At 45.3% G+C, this 27,500-nt stretch overlaps 3 protein-coding genes across 4 annotated transcripts in view; 2 read left to right on the forward strand and 1 right to left on the reverse strand.

The window, feature by feature from the left end:
- Positions 1–242: 242 nt before the first annotated feature.
- On the reverse strand, positions 243–3,673 carry si:dkey-237j10.2 (protein CXorf21 homolog). Its single transcript, XM_026996019.2, has 3 exons — positions 3,655–3,673; positions 3,324–3,516; positions 243–1,180 (listed from the first exon to the last, which is right to left on the reverse strand). The coding sequence occupies exons 2-3, from the start codon at positions 3,505–3,507 to the stop codon at positions 537–539; spliced, it is 828 nt and encodes a 275-aa protein (XP_026851820.2). The 5' UTR covers positions 3,508–3,516; positions 3,655–3,673; the 3' UTR covers positions 243–536.
- Positions 3,674–6,399: 2,726 nt separating this feature from the next.
- On the forward strand, positions 6,400–12,059 carry hmgn7 (high mobility group nucleosomal binding domain 7). The gene is made up of 6 exons (XM_026996017.2): positions 6,400–6,565; positions 7,654–7,680; positions 7,860–7,889; positions 8,421–8,468; positions 8,613–8,711; positions 11,209–12,059. The coding sequence occupies exons 1-6, from the start codon at positions 6,551–6,553 to the stop codon at positions 11,266–11,268; spliced, it is 279 nt and encodes a 92-aa protein (XP_026851818.1). The 5' UTR covers positions 6,400–6,550; the 3' UTR covers positions 11,269–12,059.
- Positions 12,060–13,320: 1,261 nt separating this feature from the next.
- brwd3 (bromodomain and WD repeat domain containing 3) overlaps positions 13,321–27,500 on the forward strand; it is a 30,794-nt gene continuing 16,614 nt past the window's right edge. The window contains exons 1-26 of one of the 2 annotated variants that reach the window (XM_035526731.1): positions 13,321–13,908; positions 14,041–14,099; positions 14,184–14,213; positions 14,371–14,430; positions 15,186–15,336; positions 15,536–15,634; positions 16,026–16,186; positions 16,406–16,627; positions 18,189–18,289; positions 18,478–18,548; positions 19,212–19,312; positions 19,397–19,437; positions 19,691–19,795; positions 19,869–20,022; positions 20,138–20,272; positions 20,426–20,554; positions 20,647–20,872; positions 21,334–21,471; positions 21,718–21,898; positions 21,987–22,077; positions 22,172–22,339; positions 22,977–23,053; positions 23,204–23,411; positions 23,590–23,688; positions 23,945–24,052; positions 24,203–24,327. In XM_035526731.1, coding sequence (XP_035382624.1) covers positions 13,875–13,908; positions 14,041–14,099; positions 14,184–14,213; positions 14,371–14,430; positions 15,186–15,336; positions 15,536–15,634; positions 16,026–16,186; positions 16,406–16,627; positions 18,189–18,289; positions 18,478–18,548; positions 19,212–19,312; positions 19,397–19,437; positions 19,691–19,795; positions 19,869–20,022; positions 20,138–20,272; positions 20,426–20,554; positions 20,647–20,872; positions 21,334–21,471; positions 21,718–21,898; positions 21,987–22,077; positions 22,172–22,339; positions 22,977–23,053; positions 23,204–23,411; positions 23,590–23,688; positions 23,945–24,052; positions 24,203–24,327 — 3,074 coding nt within the window. In that variant the 5' untranslated portion in view covers positions 13,321–13,874. The remainder of the gene's footprint in view (positions 13,909–14,040; positions 14,100–14,183; positions 14,214–14,370; positions 14,431–15,185; positions 15,337–15,535; positions 15,635–16,025; positions 16,187–16,405; positions 16,628–18,188; positions 18,290–18,477; positions 18,549–19,211; positions 19,313–19,396; positions 19,438–19,690; positions 19,796–19,868; positions 20,023–20,137; positions 20,273–20,425; positions 20,555–20,646; positions 20,873–21,333; positions 21,472–21,717; positions 21,899–21,986; positions 22,078–22,171; positions 22,340–22,976; positions 23,054–23,203; positions 23,412–23,589; positions 23,689–23,944; positions 24,053–24,202; positions 24,328–27,500) is intronic. The other variant, XM_035526732.1, reaches the window with a different exon arrangement.

A 27,500-nucleotide genomic window follows, 5' to 3' on the forward strand; every position in this document is an offset into this window, starting at 1 on the left:
TAACTTTAACGCCATGGGATTTTCTCATGAGGTGACATTGTATGCAGTTCTCATAATAGCCAGCAGGTGGCAATAACTGACTCGGAATTTAACTTCAGTTTAACTTCAGTGACTCAGTACTAGCCGCCACTAATTAAAGATACTCTGCCTCTATAACGGTTCACGGAGTAAAGTATACATATCTTCTGAGGGTTTATACATCTTACTATACAGCATTTGTTGAACATTTTAAAACCATTTTATTTAAAAAAAAGAAAAAGATATTTGTTTAGAAAAAACTTGTACAGGTCAGCTACTCTTCATTTGTTCTGAAGGAAGTGGTGTGGTCATGCTTCCATCAAACTTCTTCCTCTTTCTGTGACACACCAGTCTTTTATTACCACAGGCATGGGTAGAAAGAATGCTTTCCACAGCAACAGTGTTCTGGGATGGAGGTTTAGGACTTGCAGTACTCTAATGCAGGCTTTGTGTGTGTGTGTGTGTGTGTGTGTGTGTGTGTGTGTGTGTGTGTGTGTGTGTGTGCGTGTGTGTGTGTTTTAGGCATTTGGTTCTTGCGGGTATGAAATCCGCAGCACTGGTGAGCTGAAGTGAGACGTGGGTGGAGCTGAGCAAGTGCTCAGATATCGCACACTGTTGTGGGCAGGGCCTGTGTCCAGCCCCTCCCCCTGGCCTCCAGCCTGTCCGTCACACATGCTGTGGTTGGTGGGGACCAGCGTGGGCATTACGCTACTGGTGAGAGAGGTGGAGTAGCGTGCAAGACTGTCCTGCATGTGCTGCCGGTACACCTCCATCAGCTGCGTTTCCAGGTAGCCATTGAGCATCGAGTTGGTCAGCCTCTGGTCACTCCCGGGGTTCTGCATGCTCTCGATCACCAGGTAACCTTCATCAGGCTCAGGCTGAACCTCCACTTGCTGCCCAAGCTCCTCCAAGGCCTCCAGGGAGCCGAGGTCCTGGGACTGCAGAAAGGGATTCTGGGACAGTGGGGAGAGGGTGGGGTGTGGCCCCAGGGTGCCCCCAGCCAGCTGCAGGTCCGGGTAGGCCTTACAGAAGCTGGGACACCAGGAGTGATAGAGCTGCATCCCCAGGTGATCCTCTGTGCTGTAGCTGGGGATGGTGAGAGCCTTGCTGTGTGCAGAGGTAAGGCAAGGCCCAGGCTTCTCCGGGCCTTCGGCCCAACAGGCTGACCAGGAGGAAGAAGAAGAGATATCAAAGGTATCAAAAATATTATCAACTCAACAGTTCACACAGCTAACATCTACCCAGGGAGACTGGTAACACTGACCCTTCTACCCAACTCATGAGATTAACATTTATTATCATTATCATAATTATTATTATTTTATCTTATTATGATGATGATGATGATGATTGTTCTTGTTGTTAGGGACTAATGAATTATGGAAATAACAATGTGACCAGGACACTGAATGTAGTGTCTTATGTGATGGGATCTGAGCAGGTATAACATTCACGTTTGACTGATTTGGGCCAAAGCTGCTCCTCTTCCTCTCTTCCACTTTTATCTTCACATGCTTGTCTGCGCTCGCTCGCTCGCTCTCTCTCTCTCTCTCTCTCTCTCTCTCTCTCTCTCTCTGTTTCACTGTCTCTCAGATTGTCTCCTTGCTTGTGTTATCTGATATACACAAGAGAAGCCATACTCATCTTAAATTTAAATGTCTTAAACTAACATTAGGACGAGACTAGTATGATTCGTTCTCATCACTAGTTTAGTGATGATATTTCTTTCTTGTCCACTCTGAGTCATTCAGAATAAAGAGAGAGAGGGAGAGAGTATGTGGCCACTGACAGGACAGGGAAGATTCCGACTCTGACTCTGCCTAGTACAAACTACACTACCCACAAGCCCCTAGTTCTAAAGCTACTGATTAGTAACCTCACCTGTGTCTAGTTATCCCTCATGTGTTCCCTCATAAGCCCAGTGTATTCAGCCTGTCATTGGTAAGTCTCATCTGCTTGCATTACGTTTCTGAGCCTTGGTAGTCTTTGTTTGTTTGTTTGTTTGTTTGTTTTGTCTTCTGGTTTTTGAACTCTGTATGCCGGTATTTCAGAGGTCCTTTTTTGCCTGTTCTCTGGGAATGGCCTCTGCTTGTGTTGCAACTGGGTTTCTGGATCCCTCTTCATTACTAAATCAGTTAACTGCAATCGAAACCTGACAGCACACCTCTCGTCCATTTCTATCATTGGACTAGAACTCATTTTCTCACAGATTATTTTTCTTTTTTCTGAAGTTGCCCAAAAAAATCACTCAATGTCACTGCCACTCTTCCTCTTACTCCTGAATTACTATAAATGAAAGCTGACAAAAGCTGACTAATAAAAATCTGCTTTCACTTTATCAAATGAACATTAATAATTCCATTTTGTTCCAGCCACAAGCACATCTGGGCCAGGTGCTGGACCACCAGTTACAGGTCTGATCTGGACCACCGGTTACAGGTCTGATCTGGACCACTGCTTACAGGTCTGTTCTGGACCACTGCTTACAGGTCTGTTCTGGACCACTGCTTACAGGTCTGTTCTGGACCACTGCTTACAGGTTTGTTCTGGACCACTGCTTACAGGTCTGTTCTGGACTACCTGTTCGAGGTCGGTTCTGGATCACCTGTTACAGGTTTGTTCTTGACCAACTGTTAGAGGCCTGTTCTGGACCACCTGTTAGAGGTCTGTTCTGGACCACCTGCTTGAGGTCTTTTCTGGACCACTTATTACAGGTCTGTTCTGGACTACCTGTTCGAGGTCGGTTCTGGATCACCTGTTACAGGTTTGTTCTTGACCAACTGTTACAGGCCTGTTCTGGATCACATTTTACAGGTCTGTTCTGGACCACCTGTTACAGGAGGTGGCAGGGAACTAAGGTCTGGGCTGACCAGGTGTTTGGAGGCCTTAGTCTGGGGCAGTTATCCTAGCTGCTTCTGTCCATTATTAGCTACCAGAATCAGGGGTGTCGAGGGGTGGGGCACAACCTAAGGGCAGAAGAACCTAAGCAACAGGACTAAACTGGGCAAAAGAACCCAAACAGCAGCTTTTCCCCATATAATAATACAGCAATAGTAGCGGGTCATTTAGATAAGGTACAGTAATTTAGCCTGAACAAGTTGGAGAGTTCACAGTGCAAAAGGTCATGTACTGTTCTCCACTGCTGAAGACAGCTGGCGTTTAAAGGATTTCTATTCTAGAAATCACATCACTATAAAACATTGAAATGGCGGCATGCTATCTGTACAGGTCACTATAAATAAGAGCTCTGGCCTCAGGTGACAAGAGGTTAAATGAGAGGCCAGTGGATTTATTCAGAAAACTACCTTTAGCAGAATTCTCCACTTGCTGTGTCTGTGGTGTCAGGGATGACCTGTAGCTCAGGGAGGGCATGAGGAGTTCAGGAGGAGCTATAGCATGGGAGAGGGTGTGTGAGGGTGCGCTCCGTTCTGCAAGGCATGCATGCTCCTTCCTGTGCTTCATAATGTGGAGGAAAGCTTCCCCAAGCATGGCTGCAACCTAAACACACACACATATCAGAAACAAACATGAGTATCAAGGAATTAATTCAAGTAGTATTAAGTTTATTTTGTACGGAACAAAACTGAATTCAAACATTACACATTTACCTGATATTTTTTATCCAAAACAACTTACAATTATGACTGAGTACAACTTTAGGGTTAATGGTCTGGTTTAGGGGCCCAACAGTGGCAACTTGGCAGTGGTGACAGACAGACACACACACACACACACAGAGTCATCAGAAATTTGAACGAGGAAAAGGATGAAGATCCAGGTAACCGAAAGAGAATGGAGTGAATTACAGTGAATCAGTAAATAAGTTCAGTCTTCAGTCAGTACACTTCAGTCTCAGTTAAACCCAGACATCAGACTGCGGAGCCGAGTGGATCTGACCTGACTATAGCTGTGCTTTTGTGGTTCACTACTACAGCTGTGATTCTGACTATAGATTCACTATTACAGCTGTGATTCTGACTACAGATTTTCACTACATATTCTCTACTACAGCTGTGGTTGTGTTTCACTACAACATCTGAGGAGCAAAAAAAATAACTCACTGCAGCAAATATCCTTCCATAGTTCAAACAGCATCCCATGACATATTAACAGTGCTCATGTATTGTCAATAAATGTCTTTTTGTTCATAATTGTTCCATTGTATTGTGGGTCAGAATAACATTCTGACAGAACCACACCCACACCGAGCCTCTTTGTCCCGGTAGTTATCACACAGTGTGACATGAGAGGCCAGTCAAACAGCTTCAGTGTTCAGATCACAGACATGGCAGTTATGAGATCCCAATCCTATAATCTTAGCTGCTAGCTCACTGATTTAACTTGCTTCTAACAACACCATGATCAAAGAACTTTATGCAAGAGTCATTCAGTCACCAGTGAAGATCTGGGTGACAGAAGTCATGTGAAAATCAGACCGCAAGACAACAAAAGCCAGTATTTGGACTCTTGGTCTAAGATGGCATTAATGTCTGTAACATTTTGTTAAAAAGGCCTTGACCCATTTCAATTAATCGATCAGTTAAGCACTTGATTGTGGCCAAAGTAGAACTACAATGACATTTTACTGTGTTGAATAAGGTTGCCAATAACAATAACGAAATCACAGGAAACAAAGTTGGTAAAAGCCGATCAGCTCTTAACGAGGCTACACACGTGGCTTTTCTTATGTGTTTGTAGCTGCTTTGTGCCAAAACAAGAAAGTAAGAGAGAAACCTACCGGCTCTGGTGTATAGACGAGGAGCTCCTTATTTTATAACAGCACAAAAAATCCCTTTCTCTTTTAATGATCTATCTATCTATCTATCTATCTATCTATCTATCTATCTATCTATCTATCTATCTATCTATCTATCTATCTATCTAAATCTGTCTCTTGTCATACTTTTGAATACAACTGAAGTGTTTTTCTATTGCGCAGGCTTTCAAATATAAACTCACTTGCTCTCTCAAATTAACAAATTCTCTGCTCAAACCAGTGGAGCTATATAAAGAGGAAGTGCAGGCAGACACACACACACACACACACACACACACACATACACATACACATACACAAACACACACACGCACACACAATTACCAAAAGCAGAACTGAGAAAAGACACCCCCCCACACACTCCTCAACCCCACACATTTATGCACCTCTGTCTGTCTAAAGAGAAAGGTGTCTTGGTTAACCCTTTTGGTCAAAAATTATTTTGAATGATTGTTTTAAAAGTAAACCTCTAAATAAAACTCCTTTTTAAGAAATGTAAGACTTTCACCCACAACAGATTCTCAATCATCTCCATATTATTAGAAAGTTAACGCATGTCTGTCCTTTAGGATCTGTCCTCCTCCATGGACATACACAGTGCACTCAGCACTTTACACTTATTATTGTCAGATAGAGAAGAAGAACCCCAGCAAACTGAGTGCCAGTTCAAATCAAGAACCAATTCAAAACCCAGGTTCTGAGTACTGATTCGCTTCACTCTGCCAGCAGCCCTCCTCAAGAGCAGGTCTGTGTTGTATAACTAGGGGTGCGGGTGTAGCGAGGCTTCCCAGGGTGTGGTGTGGGTCCTGGGGGTGGGGCGGGGGGCTCCTTCTCAGTCTTTCAGCTAGTGAACGTACACGTTCCCAGTGATTAAGAGCCTAAAATAAGGAGTCTTCATCAGGGGCCAGGTCTGTACAGACCAGCGTATATGTCCTGCTCTACGTCAGGGGCTAGGTCTGTCATTGCTCATGAACATCCAACAGATGTTACACAGAAATTATACAACACTCTCTTAACAAAGAGAAACACACTTTAAAATGAGGGAGCCTTAAGAAGTGTTATTTTATAGTAAATGTAATCTAGGCCTACTGCAGAAGTAAACCGACAAGCTTAAAAGCCAGCACTGTCTGGGCATGAACATATAAAACACGATACAAGTAGACATCGTTTGTATAATAGCTAATAGGTGAACACTGTTTTGATAATAACTCTTAACAGGTTATTTGAGGGCAACTGCCACTCTGACGATGACAACACTACATTTCGTCGACTACAATGTGTGGTTTCTTTATTTGTGCTTTTTAAAATGTATTAATTTAGTCTCCATTCGGGCGAATTGCAGGCTGTGTGAGAGGAACGTCGTGAATAAACTGCATCGTTAGTTTGGTACGTTAGTTTCGCACGTAACGGTCAGACATAACGGTCAGGCCGTTTTGAAAGAGTTCATCAAAAGAGTTCCGCACGGCGCGCGGGTCTTCCTTTACTCAGGATTTCGCGCGTAAAACACATACGGACTTCAGAATGGTTCTTTTGTGGTCCCTCCAGATCCTCGCTGATTGGTCCAGCCAAACGTCAATCACCCTTTGACCACACCCCCACCCTCCCATTCAACCACTGAGTCTAATGTAGCCCAGCTTCACTGTTTACTACAGAATTAGTGCATAGCGGACGGCAGGCTCTCAGATCTGTGAACTCCGAATCATAAACGAGACCTGTTAGTTTTGCACAAAAGAAGAAAATTATCCCAAACTCAACATGCCCAAGAGAAAGGTATGTAGAAAAGCCGAACACAGCATGCGGATATACTTTTGCCCTTACAAATCAGTCGTGAAATTAGGAAGCCCTCGAGACAACGAGGGTTTTTTTATAAAAATCCTTTCGACTTGTCTAGAATCTGTTAGCGAAGAATAAAGCGTCGTTAATTTTAGGATTTTTCTGACAAACTGCTGCATTTTTCCTCGATGGCGCCGCGGAGAGGGAGAGGATATTCCTCGGCAGCTCTTTCTGAAGCTCCGCTGTGGGCAGGAGTAAAATCTCCATGCCCGTGCAGCCGCAGCCATGCTGTACATACCTCTCTGTCCATCTCCAACGCAGCCGCACCAAAACGGCCAATTATAAGCACGATAATGCGCAAACAACCATCGAAGGGGTATGAAAAAATACGCTAGTAACTCTAATTCTATGAATCGTGACGATTTTCCTCGGAGATGGTCGTATTGATAAACAATTTTAATACGTTTTCTTTGTTCGCCGTGAACGGGGGGTGTCATAGCGCCTTCTTGTCGCCAGATGGCAGTACAGAGCGCCAGAGTATCGTTGCGCCCCTCCCCCTTGTACTATAGCGGTGGCTCCTCTCCCGTGAAACGGCTGTACTGTTCACACCTGTACTGCCACACGGCCATAATCTGCGCCCGGTTTGAGATTGTTCTCCAAACAAACTGGTTGTACAGGAATCTGACATGTTTAAAGAAACCTTGGAAAACATGCTCCTCCCGACGGTCCAAGGCGCGGAAGCAGGACCTGATGTGATTGAGTTTGGGACGGTAACGTTAGCCAGGCAGGTTCGGCCCGGTCTCCGCGCTGCGGGGGTGCTCCATTTAAACTAGTCCCCGAACCGGGAGGCTCTTTGCATAAATGACTACACAAAAGTTAATTATTATGGAGCCATTATTTAAAACCTTGTACGTGTAAGTGGTACACCGTGTTTTAAGTGTAACTTTAGTTGAATGTAACTTTAACATCGAACAGGTAGGAAGTATTCAGTTTGTTGTAGTTTTAACATGGTGTTTAATTGCTTGCCTGTTTATTTTGCAACCCTTCCCTAACGTGAATGTTTGTGTTTATTTGTGTATTTACAGGGAACTGATGGAGAAGTTAAGGAAGAGGTAACGTAAACAGTTCTGTAATGATTTGAGAGAGACCAGCAATTTAAAATATGGGTTTGGGAGAGACCAGCAGTTTCACTGATTGATTGATTATACCATTGTCGCTCTTCTTAATGGTGCTCAACTATATGTCCAACATTTGTTCAACAAACGTGTGTGTGTGTGTGTGTGTGTCACAGCCCCAGAGAAGGTCTGCTAGATTATCTGCAGTAAGTATGCAAATACATGTTGTTTGTTTATTTGTTTTGTTTCTTCCTTTTCTTTGATGTTGGTACATAATCCCTGGTTTCCTGAAATAGGAGTGCCCATCTCCAGGGATACAATCACTACACAGGGTCTTTAATCCCACATATTCAGGTCATGGAGGGTTTGAGATGAGCAGTTTGGGCACTAATCTGGCTAGTTGGGGGTGTTCACATGCTCTGGGGGGAAGCCCCTCCCCCTGCACCTCCAGAAGTGTGTGTGGTCACTGTTTGGGGGGGGGGGCAGCTATAAACTACCCCAAACAAAGGCCTTGTTTCTGTATGTCCAAAACGCAACACAAAAGGTGTAGAAAGCGTAATGTTTAACCTGTCGGTTCCTGTCCAGTTTGTTGTTGCTAAACAGCAGTGCAGGAACACTGATCTTTACATCTTAGGATGGGTCAGATCACTCTGCTGTCCACTGGAAGTCTAAACATATCTTCTGTGGGGATGCAACACTTGATGGCTGAATACGTTGATTTTGTTTTCTGCCTGTAGAAACCAACAACCCCTAAACCTGAACCCAAACCCAAGAAAACAGCCAAGGTGAGAAGGACAGGAAGAAGGCGCTCTGTTCCTCACACTGGAGGAGTCTGGCAGTGTGTGTGAGTGTGCGTGAGTGTGCGTGTGTGCGGAGATTCTGTTTGCTTGCTTGTTTGTTTATTGTACCTTTTTCACTGTTTTTAACAGAAAGAGAAGGAAGTGAACGATAGGAAGGAGAAAACGAAGGCAAAGACTGAAGAGTCAGAGGAGAACCAGTCAGAGAACGGAGAGACCAAGAGTGACGAGGTAAGACTAAGAGCTGCGTGGGGGCTCCTCTAGCTCAGTCACTAAACTGAGCAGCCATTGGCCTTCCTTTAACCCGAGGCCGAGAAATCTGATGCAACAATGGGCGTTACCATAGTAGCAAGTGACAGAGAAATGAGAATATACCAGTTCATCAGTGCTGGGTTCAGACTACATCCTGGGCTGTTGAGTCTGGGTAAGTTAGGTACTGTGTTCTCTGCCTGATTCAGGATCAGTGCTTGGACTTTGAGACACTGGGTAATTAAGTATGGTGCCCAACAGACACTGCTGACAAACAGCTGGTCAACAGACGCTACTGACACACACACACACACACACACACGCACACACACACTGCTGGCAAGCGGACACTAGTCAACAGATACTACCAACGCACACAGTGGAAGTCAACAGACACCACCAACACACGCAAACGCACTGAAAGCTAATCGGCATTACCAATACACACTACTGTCCAACATACACACAGCTGACCAACGGACATTAGCAGCACACACACATTACTGGACAGAAGACATTACCCACACAGATTCTGGGGTGTGTGTGTGTGTGTGTGTTTGTGCGCGTGTGTGTGCGAAGCTGAAACTGATCTTACTGTAGATGTTGTCCACGGAGTCTGACGTATACCAGCCAGACTTCATCTACATGCAGACTTTGAGGGGTGAATTCTCTGAAATGTATCTTGATACAATTTAAAAATGACATCACATAATAAAATAATTGAAATGTATTAACACCAACCCTCAAATGTATGCATGTATAATTTGTATTCAGTCACAGCAAAATGTGTAGAAAAGTTTTGATTAAATTCTTACTATAAACATTTCCAGGAGCAGGGTTGGAGCTAAACTCTGTAGGCTGGTAAACTCAAGGAGTGGGTTAGGCCTGTAGACTTAACTCTGTTTGCTATACACTATACAGACCGTAGACTTAACTCTGTTTGCTATACACTATACAGACCGTAGACTTAACTCTGTTTGCTATACACTATACAGACCGTAGACTTAACTCTGTTTGCTATACACTATACAGACCGTAGACTTAACTCTGTTTGCTATACACTATACAGACCGTAGACTTAACTCTGTTTGCTATACACTATACAGACCGTAGACTTAACTCTGTTTGCTATACACTATACAGACCGTAGACTTAACTCTGTTTGCTATACACTATACAGACCGTAGACTTAACTCTGTTTGCTATACACTATACAGGGACCAAAAAGAATTAAGAATCTTTTTTTTTTTTTGATAAACCATTTGTTTAAAGTAAGAGTAGTTCTTCTCTTTTGCCAGTAATTGAAAAGGTATATTCTTATTTCAGACATTTTGAAGACTTTTTTAAAATGGATCATTTTTATTTGGAGATGAGTGTGAGAGTATTTCCATTTTTTATAACTTACACCCAACAAACAAGCAAAAAGCCTACCCACCTGCCTAGAGACCTACATGTCTAATTTAAAAAAACAATTTTTTAAAAAGGTTTTTAAAAACACACAAAATGGGGGGGGAAGATCACTTGCTTGTGTATCCAGTGTCAGTGCATATTTGCGCACAATTACACACACCCACATATCTGTATAAACCTACCTACATCTGCAAGATCAAATCACTGTCAATGAAATGCATACATAAAATATAGAAGGCAGTGTATTCCCGACTGTTCCTTACACCAGCCATTACACACACATACAATTGTATAAACTGATAAGACATTTATTTATTTTTTAATTTAAAAAAAAACAACAAAAAAAACCTGAAAGTAATTGTTACATATCTGAGACAAGAAAAATGAAAAATAAACAAAGAAAACATTTTAAATAAGTGGATCTGAGCAGATCGTCTTAAATGAAGACACCTTTTTATAGAACGCATCTGAGTTGGGCTTTAGGTTGGTATAGAACTGTGATTTACATTTACAGCATTTAGCAGATGCACTTATCCAGAGCGACTTATAAAAGTGCTTTTACAGTAGGTTAGAGTCAAACATACCAATGAACTAGAATACAGGGATGAATGCTGATAGCTAGAAGTGCAAAATACATGATGTCTATCTTAAACAATGATAAGTGCTATAAACAATAAGTGCTAGAGTTTGTTAAACATAAGAAACAATACCCTACAATAAGTACTAAATGAGTCAGTCAGTATGGGAGCACTGTGATTTGTATCATGATTAGATTTGCCCAAGAGCTGTTCTCATTCACTCGTGTTCCCATACTTCTCTATCCAGCCTGGCTCAGGAATCATTAAGAGAAGCCATACATTTGTTTCTTCTAAATTAGATGTTGAAGACTTAAGAGGTTTCAGTCTATGGCCCCATTAGAAGGGGGTTGGACTTCTGTCTGTTGAGGGTGCAAAGCAAACGAACCCTGAAATACTAAAACTGTTTTTTAGAATAATGTGCACATCTGATTGGTACAGGTAATCCAACCTAACTTGTGATCAGTCTGCTTCTGTGATTGGTCGCAATGCAGGTTGAGAAGACTCCAGAGGCGGAGCCTGAAGCAGAGAAGGAGGAGCCTAAAGCTGAGTAGCACCCCACCCATCCATCCATTTTTTCTTTCCCATCTGTCTGCTGTCCTTCCCTCTATCCCTTTCTGTCTCCCTCCCTCCCCCCAGGTTCCAAGCCCCAAATGGATCCCTCTATCCACAATTGTCACCAGAAGAATATTTTTATCAGCAATTTTGTAAATACTGGTTCAGGTTTTTAGCACACAAAAAAAAAAGCTAAAGAAGAGGTTTTCAGTGGTAACCTCATCAGCTGTCTCCAACGTGAGCAGCGCCCGATGCCGTGACTTTGGGTTGGGGGATGTTGGGCTTTTGGTTTGTTTTATTTTATTTTTTTAATGGATGGTCTGTATCTTGGTTTAGGAGTTTAGACACAGGACCTGGATTAGCAGCTGGGTTTGTGCTCGTCTGTTAGGGACTATGGTATTAATCTTGAGTTTTTGTTCTTCATTTGGGGGTGTATTTTATTTTTCTTTAAAAAAAAAATTGAGAGAGTAGTAAATTCTGCAAATATGAAAAGAGAAGAAAAAAATTACATTAAACAAACTTAACATTCCGGGTGCCTCCTACCTGTGTAAAGTGTCATTTAGTCATGGCAATGTGACAAGGACAGTTGAACGGTTCGCTGGGATTGTTTGGGGGAGGGAATGGGAAAGTATGTATTTGTGGGATTTTTTTGAAACTACAGGATTTTAAAGAAAAAAAATTCTAATGTCTTTTGGGAGTTTTTTTTAAACACTGAAAATTCATCTGTGAAAGAGTAGCGTGCCCTGAATCTTACTCAATAAAGCCCTCATTGGAGTTTTCCTCAAAAAAATTTGTTTTCTTTGTTCAGATGACCATGTATGCAGGGTTGTGGAATAAATGTTATTGACAGGTTTCAGGCACTGCACACTCATCCGTGTTTCTCACAGTTCACACACTGCACTCTTCAGTGTTTCGCCAGTATATCCTGTTTACCTATTGTCATGGAGCAAGATTGGGCTGGGGGGGGGGGGGTCTGAACCCTATTTCCTGAGATATCAGCAAGACACCTGGCACTCAGTCTTCACTACCAGCCAAAGGTGAATAAAATGTGGTCTGGTCTTGAAGACTTAAAAAAAACTTGAGCAGTGAAACCCTTTGTGAGACGAGGATGGGGAGACCACACTCTGGTATGCAGCGTGGGGACCAGACCTGGAGAAACACTGGTCTAATCTAATCTACTCTCCTACAGATTAAATTATTACATATGCAATAGATTACTAATCTACTCTCCTACAGATTACTCTCAGTATCTTTTATATCACGGATCTGCATCAAATACCAACAGCTCAGCGAGCTGCCATATGCTGTGGAGATTTACCCAACTTCTGGAGATGTACCTCTGCAGTTTAGTCTCACTCTCCATCTAACACAACTGAAGCAGACCATCAAGGTCTTCAGGAGTGTGAATATTACAGCTGGGCACCTTAGACTGAGGGCAGATCTCCAGGAGAAGAGTAGAGCTAAACTCTAGGGTGGCAGATCTCCAGGAGAAGAGTAGAGCTAAACTCTGTAGGGGGGCAGATCTCCAGGAGAAGAGTAGAGCTAAACTCTGTAGGTTGGTAGATCTCCAGGAGTGGGGGTAGAGCTAAACTCTGTAGGGGGGTAGATCTCCAGGAGAAGAGTAGAGCTAAACTCTGTAGGTTGGTAGATCTCCAGGAGTGGGGTTGGAGGTAAACTCTAGGGTGGTAGATCTCCAGGAGTGGGGTTGGAGCTAAACTCTGTAGGGTGGTAGATCTCCAGGAGCGGGGTTGGAGGTAAACTCTGTAGGGGGGTAGATCTCCAGGAGTGGGGTTGGAGGTAAACTCTAGGGGGGTAGATCTCCAGGAGTGGGGTTGGAGGTAAACTCTGTAGGGGGGTAGATCTCCAGGTCACAGTTCAAGGGAAGTTCAGGTCTTTTGAGGGAGTACAATAACAGCACTCCAGGTGTAAAGGGATAAATGTTTGCACAATAAATGCTGTGCAACAATAGCTTTTTTATTTATTTTTTTATTTTATTTTATTTATTTTTTTTAACTTCTTTAGAGAAAAAAAAAACTACTGACATGAGCATAAGTTTGGTTTGACATGGCCTCATGGTTGGGACTTTAGATACAGGGACACATGTTTTTACAATAAATATGGTAAGCAAATACTTTGACAAAACAGTTTCATGTTAAAAAAAATGAGACACCTGCTGATAAAGGCAAAGGGCTACAAAAATTGGTCTTCCAGATAAAGTTTATTTTAATGTGGTAGCCATTTAAATGAGATGACTGATACTGGGCTGAAATGCTCCTATTTCAAGAAGCAACACAGTGACGGTCAGCATGAACTGTAAGCATCTGTGCATGTGGGTAAACGAATCTATCAAAATGTCCGCACCTTGCCAAAAAAAGGTGAGTTCACCTGGTAGCCGTCTGTTTTCTCCGCCCCCCGGCGGCTGTGGGTGGTACTGCATGTACAGGCGTCCGCAGGGGGGCGCTATTGTTATAGCGCTTTGTTAAGCGCTGTGCTCCAGCCAGGCTGCTGTGAGGAAAAGGCCGTACGGGGGGACAATTCAACAAGGGCCGTTTAGCAAATAGAAGCGAAAGCCCGACCAACCTCACCGTAGAGCCCAGACCGGGCCATGGCATCGGAGCAGTATTCGCAGATCGAGGCCGGTGAGCACTGTGACGAAGTTTTCTCGCCCAAATATTGGAAATAATCCACTTTAAGCGTTTTAGCCTTTAGCTCCTGCGGCTAGGCTAGGCTAAGCTAGCTGGTGGTTGATCTCACGCTCCTTCTCTCTCCAGAGCTCTACTTTCTGATCGCCAGATTTCTTCAGTCAGGACCGTGCAGAAGGTCCGCGCAGGTAAACACCCTGCGTGTGTGCGAGAGAGAGTGAGAGAGTGAGAGTGAGAGTGTGAGGGGCTAACCTGCTGCTCTGCGTCCCCAGGTGCTGGTACAGGAGCTGGAGCAGTTCGAGGTGAGCCGCTTTTATTCCCCGTTGGCGATAGTAGCTGGTTTTAGGCAGATATAGGGGCTGTGTAACCGTGCGGCGGCGCCCAGCTCCGGTACGGACACAGCTCCGCAGCCTGGCTGTGTGCTCACCCTGCCTGTCCACCCTGCCTGTCCGCCTCCAGATCATCCCCAGACGCTGCGGCTGGGACGGGAAGCGGTACAGGCGAAACTTCCAGGACTGGGTGAGCAATAGCAACTTTAATACTCACGTTCATGTAGGAACTTTTACCGCAGCTGTTTTAAATTCTAATTTAATCATATAGGGCTTTATCATGGATCTCATACTCTATACCGCGTCAAAATGACATTTTTGTCCACGTATTGTATATTTGGCTGAAACTTTTTATATTGTCTTTGAATATATATTATTTCGTTTGAAATCCAAGTCTTTGTGCGGGTAGGGCGGGAGGGGGTTAAGCGAGGCCAAACACAACGAGGCGGGATTGGTTTGCTATAGCGTCACTCAAATAGGCCAGCCAATCAAATCCCGGTTACCATTTCGGTGATTGTTGCAAAAGCGCTGCACAATGCATGTGATTGGCCCGTATGTACAGACGCCTCGCGTGAGCGCGGCCGTGTGCGCGTCTGTGTGCGTGCGCGCGTCTGTGTGCGTGCGCGCGTGCTTGTTTGCGTGTGCGCGAGCTTGCGTGTGTTTAAATATTTGAGACTTTTAACGTTTTAAGCGTTTATTTACCAATTTAATTTTCGTGATATATAATTATATATAATTCTTGTTCATCTTAATAGGACTATACACAGAACACTTATATACTATGTGTGTGTGTGTGTGTGTGTATATGTTTTGTGTATGCTCATTTTTGGTCATTTCTGTGTGTGTGTGTGTGTGTTTGTATGGGTTAATGTATTTATTTTTGTGTGTGTGTGTGTGTGTGCTCTTTTTTTGGTCATTTGTGTTTGTGTGTGTGTGTTCGTTCAGGTGACTCTGAACCAGCATATTCCAGCAGATTACCTGTTGCGTGTGTGTGAGCAGGTGTGTCCACTAGTGGACACACATTCACCTCCCAGTGTACCCGGAGTTCACAGTCTACTGGGGACAGGACAGCAGTCACTACTGCGTACAGCAAAAAGTGAGACATACATGCTCTCTTAAACTCTCTCCACACACACAAACACTCACCCACAGACAGTTCTAAGGGTTCTTAAGAGTAGAGTTGTTCGTCACACACTTTCTCAGTGGTTTGTTTTTGGTTTTGTTTTTAAATGGGTACAAATCTGATGCACATAAACAAGCATTTCTTAAGAGATGAATCTCTCGCTCTCTCTCAGCTTGTTCTCATACAGTATGGACAGGCTCTGCAGTAGCAGCTCTACACAGGGGTCGACCCCCAGAACCTTCTGTCCACGTTACCAAACCACCAAACATTGGTAAGCCCCGCCCACAGACACAGCAGGTCACTGTTTTATCTTAGGAAGACTTTCTTATCTCTGTGTGTCACCTTTAGAGTTTATGCGTGACACTAGATGGTGCTGTTGGCATATAACACCAAAGGCCTGAGCAAACACAGGATTTATGTTTGACATTACAACGTTTAGGATTGGTACTGTATTTCTACACAGTGTATTATACACTCTGTACTGTATTTTTATATGGAGTTTGTCTATCGATACATATTTTAGTGGTCAGGAAATGTCCATCTGATATGAATGTTACAGTATGCACATTTAACAAAAACAAACCAAAAACACAGTGTAGTACCTGGTAACGACGTGTGCGGTTAGTAGAGATTCTTTTATAGATGACAACCTCTCTCTACAGTGTCAATCATGAGTGGTCGCCAGGCAACAGGGGTGGCTCGGTTTGGCCACGCCCTTCCTTCCTGCATGTATCAACACATGAAGATGCACAGAAGGATACTGGGACACCTGTCCTCTGTGTACTGTGTGGCATTTGACAGGACAGGCCAACGTGTCTTTACGGTAGTGTGTGTGTGTGTGTGTGTGTGTGTGTGTGTGTGTGTGTGTGTGTGTGTATATGTGTATGTGGTGGGGGGGTAGCTTCCAAATTTCATCAAGAATTTGACCTGAATTGTTTGTTCATGTGCATTAACTCGTTTAATAAGAAATGTATATCTGCAGTCTAATAAGTGTGCGTGTGTGCTCGGTATCTCTCTCTCTCTCTCTCTCTCTCTCTGCCAGGGTTCTGACGATTGTCTGGTGAAGATCTGGGCGACAAATGACGGGCGTCTCCTGGCGACCCTGCGAGGTCACGCGGCTGAGATCTCTGACATGGCGGTGAACTATGAGAACACACTCATCGCCTCCGCCAGCTGTGACAAAGTCATCCGTGTGTGGTGTCTACGCACCTGTGCACCCATCACTGTACTTCAAGGACACACGGCCTCCATCAACTCCATACAGGTGTGTGTGTGTGTGGTGTCTACGCACCTGTGCACCCATCACTGTACTTCAAGGACACACGGCCTCCATCAACTCCATACAGGTGTGTGTGTGTGTGTGTGGTGTCTACGCACCTGTGCACCCATCACTGTACTTCAAGGACACACGGCCTCCATCAACTCCATACAGGTGTGTATGTGTGTGTGTGTGTGTGTGTGTGTGTGTGGTGTCTACGCACCTGTGCACCCATCAACTCCATACAGGTGTGTGTGTGTGTGTGGTGTCTACGCACCTGTGCACCCATCAACTCCATACAGGTGTGTGTGTGTGTGGTGTCTACGCACCTGTGCACCCATCACTGTACTTCAAGGACACACGGCCTCCATCAACTCCATACAGGTGTGTGTGTGTGTGGTGTCTACGCACCTGTGCACCCATCACTGTACTTCAAGGACACACGGCCTCCATCAACTCCATACAGGTGTGTGTGTGTGTGTGTGTGTGTGTGTGTGGTGTCTACGCACCTGTGCACCCATCACTGTACTTCAAGGACACACGGCCTCCATCAACTCCATACAGGTGTATGTGTGTGTGTGTGTGTGTGTGTGTGTGTGTGTGTGTGTGTGTGTGTGTGTGTGTGTGTGTGTGTGTGTGTGTGTGTGTGTGTGTGGTGTCTACGCACCTGTGCACCCATCACTGTACTTCAAGGACACACGGCCTCCATCAACTCCATACAGGTGTGTGTGTGTGTGTGTGTGTGTGTGTGTGTGGTGTCTACGCACCTGTGCACCCATCACAGTACTTCAAGGACACACGGCCTCCACCAACTCCATACAGGTGTGTGTGTGGTGTCTACGCACCTGTGCACCCATCACTGTACTTCAAGGACACACGGCCTCCACCAACTCCATACAGGTGTGTGTGTGTGTGTGTGGTGTCTACGCACCTGTGCACCCATCACTACTTCAAGGACACACGGCCTCCATCAACTCCATACAGGTGTGTGTGTGTGTGTGTGTGTGTGTGTGTGTGTGTGTGTGTGTGTGGTGTCTACGCACCTGTGCACCCATCACTGTACTTCAAGGACACACGGCCTCCATCAACTCCATACAGGTGTGTGTGTGGTGATTACGGACCTGTGCACTGTGTTTGGGTGCGTTCACACAGTGCGATGTGTTCTGTGTTAGGGTCCGTTCGCTTGAAGCTGGAATAACTCAACCTTGTTTCTTTTGAATTTTGATTTTTTTTTAATATTCTCAGCCAGCACACATTTGTTCATTAAGATAAAAGCAGTTTTAGTTTCCAAATCCAGTTGTTCTAAACAGACCTTCACTTCAAACATCGCGTGTAAAAACATGTTTCTCTGTATCGTGTATATCGTTGTCCAGGTGTTTAGCAGAAATAACAACGTATGGGAATTTGATACGTTTTCTTTGCGTTCATATCTTACAGCGTGTGTGTAAGCGTAATTGGTTCTGTCCAGGGGTTTGTGTTCTGGGTATATCGTTATGCGTTCTGGTCTGTACAAACAACTTGTCACTAATAATAATGTTTTAATTTGTTTCCCTCTGTCTGTCTGCAGTTCTCTCCCTTGGCGGCGGGTTCTTCTCGGTTCCTGGCCTCTACCGGGGCAGACGGTATGGTCTGTTTCTGGCAGTGGGAGAGCCTCACCATGAAGTTCTCGTAAGTGTAGTGGTGGGTGTGCATGAGATTTGAATTAAAATGTATATACATGAATTTTTATTTCATTTTGAATGTAGATTTTATATACATTTTTCAAATATCACTGTTGGCAAATGCTGTGTGTGTGTGTGTGTGTGTGTGTGTGTGTTTGGATGTGTGGCTGTGTGTGGGTGTGTATGGGTGTTCAGTGACAGGCCAGTGAAGTTTATTGAGCGTTCTCGCCCTGGTGTTCATATATCCTGCTGTTCCTTTAGTACTGGTGAGACACACACACACACACACACACACACAGTTAAATCAGTTCAGCTAGCATAGACACTTGTAGGACAGTAGGGGTGTAATGATGCATTGTGACACGATTCATCGTGATGCAGAAATGTGATGATGTGCATCACATTGGACTATATTGCGTTCTGTTTATGGGGCTATTTAATGTAGCTGCATTGTTTGAACACCAGAGGTCGCACCTGACCTGTAGCAAAGCTGTTACAGCAGCACATTTAATTGCAGGGGAATTAAAATCTCCTTTAATGTTTGCACAGTATTTTGTGTTTTGTTTGCATTGCTTTATGTTTCAGAAACAAAAAAGGAATGATTACAGTACAGTTTGTTTACATCTGTAAACTTCTGCTCCTAAATTTTTTTATTATTATTTATTTATTTATTTTTATTGCAGGGACTAAAGATTGCATTTTTTTGTTTGTTTGTTTAAACATTTTTTAAAAAACAGTTTCAGATATTGTGAGAAAATCGGAACGTGAACTCTGTATCATGAATCAAACCATATCGTGAGCAGAGTGTATCGTTACACTCCTAATGAACAGTGCACTGTGATGAAGAGATTACCTGTGCCATGCAATGGGATTTTAAAATGTAACCTTTCATTGCAATGACTCTGATCCTATGTGACCTTTGACTCTAGGTGGGATGTTTCTGGCTACTGGAGGGACCGATCATGTGATCAGGGTGTATTACCTGGGCGGTGAGACGCCCCTGAAACTGTCCGAGCTCGACGCACATGCGGTAAGGGGGGGGATAGTCAGAGAGGGAGAGAGAGTGAAAGATAATGGTTTGCTGTAATGGTAACACCTGCCTTTTTTTTTCCAGGATAAAGTCATTTCAGTCCAATTTTGCCACAACAGTGACAGGTGAGCTTTCTCGGCTGCAGTCTGATTAGCCAGGTTCTTCATGTTCCCAGAGTGTGACTGCTGTCATTGGTTGTGTTGACCTGCCTGTTGGCGTTTTGTGGGTGGCATTGTGCACTGCCTGTGTGGATGTTTTCTGAGCTCTGATCTATGTTATGGCTGAGCTCTGTGACTGCTTGTGTGTGTGTGTGTGTGTGTGTGTGTTGTGGCCTGTGCTCTGTGATTGATTGATTGCTTGTGTCTGCGTGTGTTGTAGTCTGCGGTTTGTGAGTGGCAGTCGAGATGGTTCAGCTCGTATATGGCAGTACCACCAGCAGGAGTGGAAGAGCACAGCCCTGGACATGAGCACAAGACTGCCAGGGTAAGAGAGTGTTAGTGTGAGTGTGAGCATGCTTCTTTGTCTGCATGTGTAACTGTGTGTGTGTCCCCTACAGGAGCACGATGTTGTCTGGAGAGGACAAGTCGACCAAGTTGGTGGTAACCATGGTAGCGTGGGACCGTAGTGACCAAACGGTCATCACTTCTGTCTCCAACTTTCTCCTCAAAGTTTGGAACTCCACAAGCGGTCAGCTACTACATGTGCTCTCGGTGAGTGTGTGTGAGATGTAGCTAGATTGGCTTGTTTGAGTTCTCAAAAGTGTTCTCCATCGGTCTCATTGGCTGTAGCACGTCTCGTGTTAAGCTGTGTTCTGATTGGCTGCAGGGTCATGATGATGAGGTGTTTGTTCTGGAGCCCCACCCTTTTGACAGTCGTATAATGTTGTCCGCCGGCCATGACGGGAACATCTATGTCTGGGACCTCAGCAAAGGGGTCAAGATACGCAACTTCTTCAACATGGTACACACACCACATGAATATGCTGTACACACACTCCACACCAGGGCTAATAAACACCTACAACACCCCATACTCTACACAGTGTGAAGATTTCATAATGGGCCAAACTAGAAAGAGTTTACTAACTAACTAATAAACATCTCTCCCTCTCAGATCGAGGGCCAGGGTCATGGTGCTGTGTTTGACTGTAAGTTCTCGGATGATGGTCAACACTTTGCCTGCACAGACTCTCACGGCCATCTCCTTATCTTTGGTTTTGGCTGCAGCCAACCCTATGAGAAGGTGTGTGACTGTATGTGTGCATCCGAGCTTGGATCTGTGGGCATTCTTGATCAGGAATTGGCTCTCCAAACATTCCCATTTCTGCCTTCTAGATTCCTGACCAGATGTTCTTCCATACGGATTTCCGACCGTTGATCCGGGATTCCAATAACTACGTCCTAGATGAGCAGACACAGCAGGCGCCCCACCTTATGCCTCCACCCTTCCTGGTGGATGTGGATGGAAACCCCCACCCTCCGCGCTTCCAGCGCCTGGTGCCAGGCAGGGAGAACTGCAAAGAGGAGCAACTCGTGCCTCAGCTGGGCTACATGGCTAATGGTGCGAGAACATTACCGAGAGCACAAATGGGAGCTGGAACAGTCAGTCCTGTACACGCAGCTCTAACGATGGTCATTTAGCGAGAGCACTACGAGATCTTTAACGATCTAACAGTTAGCAGTGCACATGCGGCTAGCTCCAGCATACATGTGTCCAGACAGACTTCCTGTCCTATGTCCTGCTGTGTCTATACTGCACTATAAACATTTTATTTAGCTTTTATTTAGCTTTGATTAGCTCTGTATAGTAAGCACACAATAACCTTGACAACAATAACAGTCACCTCTTCTGCTTTTAGAGTTGTAGCTAACATTTGTTTGTTTTTAATTTAAACATAAAAAGTCTACTGAAAGTGTTACAGTAATGCATTAAGTGTCCAGGGAAAACATTTTTCATGGAGTTGCTTTAGTTTAAAATATTGTATTTACAATAGTGTAACCTATAAACTCACCATCACCTAGGCGATGGAGAGGTGGTGGAACAGGTGATTGGTCAGCAGACTGTGGACGAAGGTCAGGAAGAAAGCCCATTGGACAGCCTGATCAGACAACTCCAGCACCAACAAGACGAGAGACTGAACTCAGGAAATCAGCCAGTGGGTGAGAAGGCAGCTATGACTATGGAAACCAGGCGAGACCGGCCCCGGGCCAAAGTTGGGCTGGACGTTGGGTTTTGGTCAGAGTTCAGCTTGTGTGATGAATGTTGTGTATAATTTGCTGTAATCGACCTTTAGGAAGGGCTCAGATAGCAGAGCTCAGGCCCATAGCACTGCGCCCCCTGCTGGCTGCTCACAGCGGCAGCATGGTAGCATGCTTTACGGTGTTTGTGGCTGTGGCTGTTTTTAGGTGGTGAAGCACAAGGTGGCCCTCTGTCGCCGCCTAATGTCGGCCTGCGGCGCAGTGGGCAGGTGGAGGGCGTGCAGCAGATACACAACAACGCCCCCCGCAGTCAGATGGTGATGGAGCGGGACCTGTTGGCCTGGAGCCGCCGCGTAGTGGTGAACGAGCTCCAGTCTGGAGTGTCCAGGTGACCGACCAGACCGCTGTCTCAGTAGAACCTCTACAGAGATTTGGCTATTGGAGGAAAAAGTGTGTGTGTGTGTGTGTATGTTTAGGGTTATGGAGGAGACTCGATTAGCCAAAGGAGAATTGGAACGTTCTCTCTACAATACAGAGAAGAGGAAAAAACCTACTAATGCTACTCGAGTAAGTTTCACTCGCGCATGTATACACACACACACACACACACACACACACACGTTCTAATGGCCAACCTTCTTTCTCCTGACTCCGCCTCTAGGAGGAGCCGGTGGGAGTGTGTCTCCGGTCTCTGCGGAGGCCCCAGAGGAGGCAGCAGCAGAAGAGACACGCCTACCACACTCGCTCCGCCCACGAGCGTAGACGCTCTGGACATGCTGTTTCCCGCACACACACTGACAGCATTGGCGACTCGGACAGCGATGCAGAGGTGCGAGAGCCCGAGCCCAAGGCCAGGCTAGTGTGCGGAGGCACTGTATTTAGGGATTTCACTGGAGCGCCTGACCCCTGACAGACTCCTGAAACTGTGGAGTTGTGTTCAAATCATGACCACACAAGTGCAGTAAAGGAAGTGGAATTGTGGCTCACCCAAGCTTCTTAAATGAACATGCGTTAAACATGATTACATTAACATCTCGCTCAGATACAATGAGTTACAGGTCTTACACTCACACCTGCCATCATTTGCACTCTCACGTTTTGGCATGTAGACACTACATGACTTTTTTTCAAACTCCACAACTTGCTGTCTTGTAATCAGAAATCTTGAAGTGGTCCAAGTAGTTTGTGCATTGATGTCCTGTGAGAAAACAAAGGGAAAAAGAACGACAAATATAACCAATATAAGGAATGTAAAGAAATGGATAGCAGGAAGAATAGAACCCACATAAATATAGGACATAACGAACATAACAAACACTGCCTCTCGGTTGTGACTGAACAGTTCACACACGGCGCTTGAGACCTGCTTTTTCCCCGAGTGAACTGATATGGGCCTTTACTGAGCATCTCCTAAATGTGTGTGTGTGTGTGTGTGTGTGTGTGTGTGTGCGCGCGCGTGCACGTAGCAGGAGGAGGACCAGAATGAGAACAGTGATGTCTCATCTGAAGGCGAGGCTCAGTGGGAAAATGCCACCAGCTCCAGGTCTGCTGATGCAAGATGACATCACACTTAATGTCCCGCCTACCAGCTGACATTACAATTAATGTTCAATGTAGTAAATTTAATGCATTAATGCCAATAACCAAAGTTGCATACTGACGTGATTTAAAGGTTTTCCTCTCTGATGTTCAGTGACTCCTCCAGCGAGTATTCGGATTGGACAGCAGACGCGGGTATTAACCTCCAGCCGCCAAAGCGGCCAATCAGAAGGCCAGCACGTGTGGCCGAGAGCAGCAGCTCTGAGGACGAGGGGGAGGAGCCACGGGAGGGGGAGGGACGACAGAGGAAAGAACAGGAGGAGAAGAAGAAGAAGAAGAAGAACAAACAGCTTAAACAGAAAGTGAGTTTACCTGTTTACCTGGCTGGCCCCATCTACATGGTCCTGCCCACAAAGGGCTGTTTACCTGGCTGGCCCCATCTACATGGTCCTGCCCACAAAGGGCTGTTTTAGCTTTTATGCAAATTTATTTCTCTGTGTGTGTGTGCGTGTGTGTGTGCGTGCGCGCGTGTGCGTGTAGAGTGTTCCTGCTGGTGAACTTGAAGAATGGCTTCCTCCACCCTGGATAATGGAGACAATTCCCAGAAGGTCTCCCTTCCTACCTCAGATGGGGGATGAGGTAACATACACACCACGATACAGGTCACACACAACCCATGCTATTACACACCTGACACAGAGCCTACATTCAAACTCCAGTACACACACACACACACACACACACACACACACACACACACACACACACACACACACACCTGACACAGCCAGCCAGCGAGACACTCCTCAGTGCCAGATAGTAACCTTCAGTGTGAAGATAACGGACCAAACCAGGAAGAGTTTAGTAACTAACTGATAAACCTCTCTTTCTCTAGCTCATTTATTTCCGGCAGGGTCATCAGGCATATATGCGAGCGGTGCGTCGTGCCAAAGTCTACAGCATCAACCCTCAGAAACAGCCCTGGAACAGACTGGACCTCAGGGTAACACACACGCACACACACACACACACACATACACATATATGTAAAAACCTGTGATACCCTCAGAGACCTCCTGGTTTGCAACATCTATATATGATATATATGAAGAAATATGTTAGTATATGTGCATGTATTTGTGTGTGTGTGTAGGATCAGGAATGTGTGAAGGTGGTAGGGATTAAGTATGAGGTGGGCCCCCCCACGCTCTGCTGCCTCAAACTGGCCTTCCTGGACCCACTCTCAGGGAAGATGACTGGAGACTCGTTCAGCTTAAAGTACACACACACACACACACACACACATATATCCATTTACATTTACGGCATTTGGCAGACGCTCTTATCAAGGGCGACTTACAAAAGTGCTTTGTCATTTCCTCATAGAACACATCCTAGTCAGTACAATAGGTTAGAGTCCAAGATAGCAATGAACTAGAATACAGGGATCAATGCTGCTGCCTAGAAGTATAAAAAAAATTTAACTCTATAACAGACAACAGTGTAATAAACAATACACTACAATAAGGACTACAGTTTCATTTAGTCAAGGAGCAGGGTCAGCAGTCATTTAAATATTAAATAGATGGGTCTTCAGTCTGCGTTTGATGAAGGGACTCTCCTATCCGGACAGCCAGGGGAAGTTAATTTCACCATCTTGGAGCCAGGACAGAAAATAGTCTTGATGCTTGTCTTCCATGAGACCTGAAGCATGATGTTTCAAGCCAGGCCGTACTTGAGGTTTGAAGTACTCGAGGTACAGATCGGGCTTTGACCATTGACCTCATCTATGGGGGAGCTGGTCCATTTTTGGCTTTGTAGGGGAGCATCAAGGTTTTACATCTGATGCAGACAGTTACTAGAAGCCAATTAAGGGAGCGCAGCAGCGGAGTAATATGTGAACTTCAGAAGATTGAAGACCAGTCATGCTGCTGCATTCTGGACAAGTTGTAGAGGTCTGATGGCTATTAAAGGAAGACCAGCAAGTAGTGAGTTGCAGTAGTTGAGCTTTGAGATCATAAGACACTGCACAAGCACCTGGGCAGCTACTTGCAAGAGAAAGTGTAGAAACTTTCATATGTTACAAAGGAGAAATCTTCAAGGCTGGGTTAGATTTGAAACATGAGTTGAGAACGACAACTGGTTGTCCAAAGTGATGCCCAGGCTACGGGCAGCTTCGGATGGTGATACCAGGGAGTTCTCAAAGGAAACAGTGAGGTCATGGTAAGGGTTGGGAGTACCTGGGATGTACAGAAGCTCGGTTTTACTGGGGTTGAGCTTCAAGTGTTGGGCTGTCATCCATGATGCAATGTCAGTCAAGCATGCTGAGATATGTCTGTAGACCTGCATGTCAGACGGTGAAAAAGCCTAATACTGAGCCCTGTGGAACACCAGTGGAGAGTCTACTCGGTTTGGATGTGGATCCTCTCCATGTCACCTGATAGGACCGTCCCTCCAGATAGGACTGAAACCATCTCCAAGCAGAGCCAGTCACACCGAGCCTGGACAGAGCAGAGAGGAGAATGTTGTGGTTTACTGTGTCAAAGGCTAACTAAAGGTCCATAAGTATCAAGACAGATGACAGTTTGTCAGCTTGAGCAGCATGAAGTTTCTCCATCACTGCTATGAGGGCCGTTTCTGTAGAATTTGCCGGTTTGTAGCCAGACTGATTGAGATCATGCAGCTGGTTCTGGGTGAGGAAAAGAGACAATTGATTATAAACTGCTCGTTCAAGGGCTTTTGAGAGGAAAGAGATAACGGTCTGTAGTTGGCAACATTGGAGCTGTTGAGTGTGGCCTTGAAGATTGGTACCACCCTGGCGGTTTTGAACACAGTTGGCACGCATCCAGAAGATAAGGAGCTGATGATGATGACAGATGAAAGGAAGCAGAGCTCTCAAATTAATCTGGAACAGGAAGGAATTGGATCCAGCAGACATGGAGGTGGATTGCTGGAAGTCAGGAGTTGTTGAATTTTGTCTGAGGAGAGAGGAGAAAAAGAAGTCAGAGTCGGATGTAGGAGGATAAAGGACCGGAGGGAAGAGTGGGAACAGAGGATAAAGGACCGGAGGGAAGAGTGGGAACAGAGGATAAAGGACCGGAGGGAAGAGTGGGAACAGAGGATAAAGGACCGGAGGGAAGAGTGGGAACCGAGGATAAAGGACCGGAGGGAAGAGTGGGAACAGAGGATAAAGGACCGGAGGGAAGAGTGGGAACAGAGGATAAAGGACCAGAGGGAAGAGTGGGAACAGAGGATAAAGGACCAGAGGGAAGAGTGGGAACAGAGGATAAAGGACCGGAGGGAAGAGTGGGAACAGAGGATAAAGGACCGGAGGGAAGAGTGGGAACAGAGGATAAAGGACCAGAGGGAAGAGTGGGAACAGAGGATAAAGGACCGGAGGGAAGAGTGGGAACAGGATAAAGGACCGGAGGGAAGAGTGGGAACAGAGGATAAAGGACCAGAAGGAAGAGTGGGAACAGAGGATAAAGGACCGGAGGGAAGAGTGGGAACAGAGGATAAAGGACCGGAGGGAAGAGTGGGAACAGAGGATAAAGGACCAGAAGGAAGAGTGGGAACAGAGGATAAAGGACCGGAGGGAAGAGTGGGAACAGAGGATAAAGGACCGGAGGGAAGAGTGGGAACCGAGGATAAAGGACCGGAGGGAAGAGTGGGAACCGAGGATAAAGAACTGGCGTATTGCTGCAATCTTTTCCTCAAAGGTGATGAAATCCTCAGGAGTACTACTTCCTCTGTAGTAGGATGACTTTGCAGATGTTACTTCTAGTGAGAACTTGGAAAGGAGAGACTGGTATGAGTTGATCTCTGTTAGCCAAGGGGCAGGTGGGGAAGACCTTGCAAGTGTAGAGGAGAGAGGGCACAGAAAATTCATTGATGATGAAAGTATTTGCAACTCTATCCAGAGAGAGAGAGAGAAGACAGTCAGGATCAGGAAGGGTTGACAAAATAGCAGAAGTAAGGGAAGAGGGAGTTATGGAGTGCAGATTGTGACGGAGGGAGGAGGAACATGTTGGAAATGACTGGATGGAAAGAGAAGGAAGGGAGAGAGAGGATAGAAAGTGATGGTCTGAGAGGTGGAGGTGGTGACTGCGATGTCCAATGTGGTGGTGGTCTGGGTGAAGATCAGGTCCAGAACATTGCCCGCTTTGTGAGTCAGAGGAGAGTGGTTGAGGGTGAGGTGGAATGCTGTCAACAGCAGAAGGATGCAGGAGGAATGCAGCTTGTCTGATGGAAGGTTGAAGTCAGCAAGAAGAATTAATGGATTTCCTTCAATGGGGAAATGACTCAGAAGGATGTGGAGCTCATCAATGAAGTGATCTAAAGAACCTGGAGGTCGGTAGATGACAATGATAAGAAGTTTGGAGGGGGAAGACACTGTCATGCCATGAAATTCAGACACATTTCAGATTGGAAATCTGCTAGGTTTGTGGTGT

This window comes from Electrophorus electricus, chromosome 6 (genome assembly GCF_013358815.1).
Source record: "Electrophorus electricus isolate fEleEle1 chromosome 6, fEleEle1.pri, whole genome shotgun sequence".
NCBI lineage: Eukaryota > Metazoa > Chordata > Actinopteri > Gymnotiformes > Gymnotidae > Electrophorus > Electrophorus electricus.

What these genes read in the sequence shown, in the direction of transcription:
- si:dkey-237j10.2 (XM_026996019.2), bottom strand. Translation starts at nt 3,507, where the DNA reads ATGCTTGGGGAAGCTTTCCTCCACATTATGAAGCACAGGAAGGAGCAT. An exon ending in AGTGGAGAATTCTGCTAAAG is followed by an intron (nt 1,181 to 3,323) that starts GTAGTTTTCTGA and finishes CCTCCTGGTCAG; the next exon opens with CCTGTTGGGCCGAAGGCCCG.
- hmgn7 (XM_026996017.2), top strand. An exon ending in AACCCAAGAAAACAGCCAAG is followed by an intron (nt 8,469 to 8,612) that starts GTGAGAAGGACA and finishes TGTTTTTAACAG; the next exon opens with AAAGAGAAGGAAGTGAACGA. An exon ending in GAGAGACCAAGAGTGACGAG is followed by an intron (nt 8,712 to 11,208) that starts GTAAGACTAAGA and finishes GTCGCAATGCAG; the next exon opens with GTTGAGAAGACTCCAGAGGC.